Source organism: Humulus lupulus, chromosome 8 (assembly GCF_963169125.1).
Source record: "Humulus lupulus chromosome 8, drHumLupu1.1, whole genome shotgun sequence".
In the NCBI taxonomy this organism is placed as follows: domain Eukaryota; kingdom Viridiplantae; phylum Streptophyta; class Magnoliopsida; order Rosales; family Cannabaceae; genus Humulus; species Humulus lupulus.
The window spans coordinates 75,510,042-75,517,202 of NC_084800.1; the positions used below are offsets into that span (position 1 = coordinate 75,510,042).

At 41.3% G+C, this 7,161-nt stretch overlaps 1 protein-coding gene across 1 annotated transcript; it reads right to left on the bottom strand.

Moving 5' to 3' along the window:
• Positions 1–6,046: 6,046 nt before the first annotated feature.
• On the bottom strand, positions 6,047–6,850 carry LOC133795645 (uncharacterized). The gene has a single exon (XM_062233098.1). It carries the CDS (start codon positions 6,848–6,850, stop codon positions 6,047–6,049), a length of 804 nt encoding a protein of 267 aa, XP_062089082.1.
• Positions 6,851–7,161: the final 311 nt, after the last annotated feature.

A 7,161-nucleotide genomic window follows, 5' to 3' on the forward strand; every position in this document is an offset into this window, starting at 1 on the left:
CACAAGCCTTTTAGACCTCTGCGTGAGAGGTACAGTAGGATTCCGTACAGGTGGTGGGAGAGAATGCCCAGTTAAGTGTTAAATGATTCTTGCGTACGCATTGTAAGGTGATTGATTGGTTCTGACAGTTCTTGCGTTTTAGGTGAACATCACGATTGGGTAAACGTGCCATCTCTTAGGCATATCTTTGATAAGCCATAGTGGTTGTATTTGACATGGGCATTAGATGAGGTGGTGAGAGGTGGGATTCCGTATTATATATCGTGTAAGTGATATGGAATAGGGCATCCGAAGCTAGAGAGTGCGATGGTGGAATATGTGTGTTGCATTGAGTGGGATTAGGATCTGTTTATTAAATTATGTACGCAACGGGTTCTATCATGTTTGTCTAATAAAAAATAACAATGAATTATGTAAACAATTTTAAAGTGATATTTAACATGGCATATTCCATAAAAAATAAGTGGTCTTTTGATAAGTTGCTGATGTACAAAATATGTGTTTATTTGGCTTGTGAATGATGTGAGAATTAAGTGTGTTGTTCCGTCTTTAGAACTAAGTTGTCCCCTTGGGTGTGCGAAAGAGCGAGTGAGAAGCTTTATCATTTGCCAAAGAAGGCGACGTGATCGAGCTCAGGCACAGAGCGTGACAAACGGGGCCGAGCGTAGAGGTAGAACCGAGATTAGCAGAGGCCAAGATTGGCCTTCTTTCCATTGCACTCATACCTTGGATTGCTAGGCGCCTCTTGCTGAGGTAGGCACCCTGAAAGAAGGGGAGGGCCATTGAACCCGACGAAGATGGCCAGCGGATGTGGTGCGAGCATGAGTGCTGGAAAAGTTCCTCCCACTCTTGGATTGCCACACCAGTTCTGCTGGAACCGAGGCAAAGCCGAAGTGGGGTATTCGATGGTTCTGCTGTGATATTCAGGGCGGATTAGACCGCATAAACAGGATTCCATTGGATGCAAGGGTTGGTAGGATCCTCTGTTTGTTTTGGCCGTAGGTTAAACTTTTGTGGAAGTTCGTACGCAAAGCCTCTATCAAAGCAAGAGGACAGGGAAAATGGCAAATATCACCCTGATAGGTCAACCAAATTTGCGTATTTAGGTCAGATTAGACTGCAAAATGGTTGGCCCTAGCTCCCTATTGTTGTAGTCAGGTCAGATTAGAACACATTTGGCTGTGTAGTGCAATTTGATGATTAGGATCGTGTTGTGGGTATGCCATGATTGAATGAGAAGGATGTCTCGTTACGGGGTTGACTTGGCGAAATCGAATGCCTTTGGCCATAAGAGAACTAGTAGAATGGTTGAGGTATGATGCCTTGTTTTGTGTTTCATGTGGTTGATCGAGTTATACTGGATGTGAACTAGTAGAATGGTTGAGGTTGCGAGGGTCGTATTTATACTAGATGTGGTAGGTGAGATGCCATCCACGTGAATAACGTTTTGATTTTGGTAGTTATGTAAGTATAAATTTAATATACACATGTTCATAGTTAAAAATGCCTAATGTGGACTAGTGTGATCAACATTCACGTGAGTGTACTGTTTCATGGTGCATCAGGAGAGATTCCTTGTGTAGATTCATGTCAGTACATGTTGACTAAGTAAAATATTGAAGAGTGGTATAAAAAAGGAAAGTTGTTTTATTACTTTTGAACTTTAGAGTACATACAATTGTCAATAATAATAATGCTTTAAAGACAATGAGTTCCAAGTACGTGGTACATTTTTTTCATTATGTATATTTTTCAGAGTGTAGGACCTTCGTCCCATCGCTTATGTGACCTCGAATGGACCTTCCCAGTTAGGCTCCAGTTTCTTCTGGTTTCCAGTAACTTTGCGCTGAACCCAATCCCCATTTTTGAATGAGCATGAGTGTACCCTTTTGTTGTATTAGCGTTCTGCTTCCTTCTGGTATTTTTCGTGTCTAATATGTGCTATCGTACGTAATTCATCCAAGAGGTTAGGTTGTGAGTCACTTGTTCACTGTTCGTGTTCAGATCAGAAACGATTTTTGTACTAAGTGTTGGTAGACCCACCTCTGTGGGGATAACTGCTTCTGTTCCGTATACCGTTGCATAAGGCAACTCGCCCATGGAGGTTCTTTTTGTTGTTCTGTATGCCCATAGTACCTTTGGTAACTCTTTTACCCACGCACCTTTTTTATCTTCCAAATTCATTTTGATATTGGAAAAAATGACCTTGTTAGAAGCTTCTGCTTGCCCATTGCCTTGGGGATAAGTGGCAAAGGAAAAGTTTAGTTTTATCTTGTATGTGTCACACAATTCTTGTACTTTAGCATTTTGGAATGGTGTCCCATTATCAACAACTATTTCTCATGGGATTCCGAACTGGCAGATGATATGCTTCCATATAAAACTCACGGTGTCTGTTTTGTTGACTGTAACGTAAGCTTCTACCACTACCCACTTTGTGAAGTAATCAGTGGCTAACAAGGTGTATCATTTTCCTCCAGCAACCCTAGGGAGTTCACCAACTATATCCATCCCCCACTTCGCAAATGGCCATGGGGCGACAGCAGAATGCAGAACTTGCGCTGGTTGGTGTATTGTAGGTGCAAATCGCTGTTATCTGTCACATTTTTTAGCATAGTCACGTGCTTCTGTCATCATGTATGGCTAGTTGTATCCCACTGTTAGTGCTTTATGTGCTATGATGCGTTCCCCTGTGTGGTTCCCATAAGCTCCTTCATGGATTTATCTAATATTTTTTTCGCTTCTGTCGGGTGCAAGCACCGTAGGTAGGGCCGTCAAACGACTTGCGATACAATGTCCCATTGATCATGGAGTAGCATTGAGCTCTAAGGCGTAGAAGCTTGGCATCTTTCGCATTGGTAGGTAGTTCAGATGCGGTTAGATATCAGATAATTAGTTCCATCCAACACTCGGGTTCTGCAGCAACAGAGCAAACTCTTGGAGCCTCTTGCATAAGGGTTGTGGGGATGGATGAGTGTCGTATGTAGTCTCCCACGAAGGCTTTCTTGGCAAGAGCATCTGCCTTCTAATTTAACTCCCTTGGTATCTATATGAGCTCAAATTGTTGGAACTGGGACTTTAGTGTGGATACTTTCCGCAGTAGGTCGGTTAGGCGGGGTGCCTTTGTGTCAAAGTTACCAGCCACTTGTTCTGTCATTAGTTTTGAATCGCCTCTGATTCGTAGTCGTTTGATGTCCATGCTTCATGCCAATTCTAGTCCGTAGATCAGGGCCTCGTATTCGACTTCGTTATTTGTTGCGTGTTGTTCCAACCGTAGGGCTTCTTCAATTTTCAATCTGGAGGGTGCCTCTAAAACGATGCCAATCCCAGCCCCTTGAGAGTTTGAGGCGCCATCTGTATGCATCGTCCACATCCATTCCCTTCAGAGTTTAGCAATTTTGGGGCGGTCTCGAGTGTAAACGATTGTATCTCAATTAGGAAATCGACCAATACTTGCCCTTTCTTCACTTTTCGTGGTAAGAAGCGTATGTCATATGTTCTGAGGTCAATTGCCCATTTGTACATTCTTCCAGAGAGGTCAGACTTGCTTCAATAGATAATCGGTGTATACTACAATTGTATGTCCTTCAAAATATTGTCGTAGCTTCTTTTTTGCTGTGATTAGTGCAAGGACCAGCTTCTCCATTATGTTGTAACGTGTCTCGGCAACTAACAACATCTTACTACAATAGAACACTGGTTTCTATTGGCCTTCTTCTTCTTCCCTAAAGAGTACAGAACTTACAACAAAATTGGAAACGGACAAGCATAAAAAGAGATCTTCATTGGGGACGGGAGAACTCAATATGGGTGGGGTACTCAAGTAAGCTTTCAACTCCTCGAAGGCTTTATTTTGATCCACTCCCCATGCTATGCTGGTGGATTTCTTAATGCATTGGAAGAAGGGTTGGCAGCAATCTGACATGAGAGATATAAACCTGCTTAGGGCTACCACTTTGCTTGTTAAAGTTTGAATATCTCGGATAGTTCTAGGTTCCTTGACTTCCGATAGTGAGGCAATCTAAGTCGGATTGGCCTCGATGCCCCTCTTACTGACTACATATCCTAAGAACTGCCCTGAGGATACCCCGAAAACGCATTTGGCCGGGTTCAGCTTCATCTGGTAGGTATCAAGTATGTCGAAGCACTCAATTAGGTTCTTCACATGTGTGAAACCTTGTCAAGATTTAACCACCATGTCATCGATGTAAACTTCCATGTTTTTACCGAGTAATGAAGAGAAAAGCTTGTGCATCAGCCTCTGATATGTTGCTCCTGCATTTTTCAGACCAAAAGGCATGACTTTGTAGCAATATAAACCACGCTCTGTCGTGAAAGCTGCGTGGATCTAATCCTCTGTTTTCATTGGGATCTGATTATACCCTGAATAGGCATCAAGGAAGCTCATCCTTTCGTAACCTGCCGTGGCGTCTATTATTATATTTTATATAATGTTTGATTGATTAAATAAGTGTTACAATAGATAAACTATTTAATCTAGTGGGGGAATGTTATATTATTTATAATATAATGTAATATTATATTATTTTATAATATAATGTTTTAGATTAAATAAATGTGACATAGAGTGTCACATATTGTAACATATAATAGAGAGTTATAGTATTTAGATATATGTGAAATATCCAAATATGTAACATATTTGGTGTTACAAATTCAATCACAAATTTGTAACTTCCAAATATTACCCATTATTGTGTAGATTTGTTGTTACACAATATTGAGAGGAATTTCTTAAAGTTATATGTGAAATGGATGTTAGAGATGTGATTTTAACTCCCATAATGTGTATGGAAGTTACAAAATCAAGTGGGAATGAATTTGGAACGTTTTGGCGAATTTGGAAAATTGGTTGTTGAAAAAACGTCTTGAGCCGTGGCCAGAGCAGCTAACAACATTTTCCAAACTTCGATTTTATCCAATTTTGAATGTTTCAAACAGCCAAGTAACTCCCAAATCTCTATTTTAATTCCATAAACATCCAATTAATCATTGGTAACAGCCATGGGGTTGGTGGAATTTGAAATTCAAAGGGTGTCTAAAAACTCTATAAATAGGAGCCTATTACTCACTTGTAAGACACACCATTTTCCATCCACAAAGCACTTGGCTGGAAAATACACCATAGAGGCTTGATAATTCCAGAGAGCTATTTCCTTGAGAGATCTCTTAGTGCTTAGAGAATGGGGGGAAATAAGCTTTTGGACAAAGGTCTTGAACCTTGTTCAAGTTGGTGATTCCCACTACTCTACCCTTTGGTTGTGTGAGAGTTTGTGTTCTTTTTATTGTTCTTTCCATTCTTTTGATCTTGTTGTTCTTATTTACTTGTATTATTATATTTTTGAGTTTGTGATCTTCCTCTTCTAAATCTTTTTATTTATTTGTATTTTGAGCAATAGAGTTGTAACACTTGTTTAAATATTACCTTGTCAATTGTATTTTTTGCATAGAGTTGTATTTTGGTTTTACCATTTCCATTGAGCAATATAATATATTCTTTAACATCTATCATCTGATCGATTTTTGGGAGAGGGTAGTTGTCTTTGGGGCATGCCTTGTTCAAGTTAGTGTAGTCGATGCATACACATTTTTTCCTGTTCTTTTTTGGAACCACCATAGGGTTTGCTAGCCAGCTTGGGTATAGGCATTCCTCGATCACACCTATAATTAATAATCGTTGCACTTCTTCTTGTATTGCTTGGTTGACTTTGGGAGCAAACCTTCTTCGCCTTTGCTTGACAGCTGGGAAGGTTTCTGATATATTGAGGTTATGACACATGACTTCGGGGTTTATGCCAGGCATATCACGTGGGGACCAGGCAAAAGTCCCAACTCTGGTCTTGAGGAACTTGATTAGATCTTGTTTTTCTAAATCTGGCAATCGAGAACTTACCATCAATATTTTGGATGGGTCGTTTGTATCTATGCAAACCTCATCTAGATCGTCGAGAGTTGTTTGACGTTTATCATGTTCTTCCTCTTCTTCTATGATTCTGAGATATGTCCGTAACTTGCCCGTTGATTGCTATTTGGTGGGATCGTCGTGAGAGGCGGAGGTATCCATCTCGTTTCTTTCCTTCAGGGTCAGGTACCACTTCTTTGCCTGCCTCTGATACCCTTTTATGTCGATGGTATAGTGCCCATTGGGTGATTGGAAACGCATAACTTGGTGCAAAGTGGAGACAACACCTTGCATTCTGTGGATCCAATTTCGTCCCATGATTGCATTGTCGCTTGTGATAGAGTCTATTATCAGGAAGTCTACTTCTAAATTGCATTCTATGGCGACTACGTTTAACTTGATTGCTCCCTTTGGGTATACTCTTTGGCTATTGAACCCCAAGATTGGTGCAACAGAAGGCCTGATCTGACTTTCCTCAAGACCCATTTTCTGGAAGGCTTCCCAGAAGAGGACGTCGACTCCGCTGCCACCATCAACTAAATCTCTCCCCAATTGGCAACAATCCATTTGCAGCTTGATGACCAATGGGTCGTCATAAGGTAGATGCACCTCCCGCAGATCTTCTTCTGTAAAAGTTATTGAAGCAGTGGGGTAACATCTCTCTTCTACAGTGACAAAGTTGACAGTGTGCCCCAGCGATCTATATCGCTTCACTCTTTCCTCCATTCGCCTCTGGTATTTGGTTTTGTGCTCTTGTTCCATGGTTGGTTCCACAGTTCCATGTATCATAGGGACTTGCTTTAGAGGCTCTTGCGAACTCGAAGAAGCCACGTTCGTGGAGGGTGGCATCATTGTGGGCATTGTAGCAGGAATGACGCTAGGCTGTGGGATGCCTGCCCTATCTAATCCTTTGATATACTGAGTCATTCGTCCATTTCTCATAAGTGCCTGAATTTGATTGTGGATGTTGTGGCATTCAGATATCGTATGTCCGTGGTCCTTGTGGAAGATGCAGAACCTGTTCTTGTCTCTCCTTTCTGGAGGAGTGTTGATTTTGTACGGTTCCCACCAGATAGGTCGGTCTTTTTTTTCTTCATAAATGATTTCTTATGGGATAGTGTATTCGAAAGGAGAGAATCTTGGGGGGCCTTGGTTGGTTCTTGGTCTCTTTCCTCCCTTCGAAGGCTCTGATTCATGCCTCTTCCTCTTATCGTCCCCTTTAGACGAGGGGGGGGGGG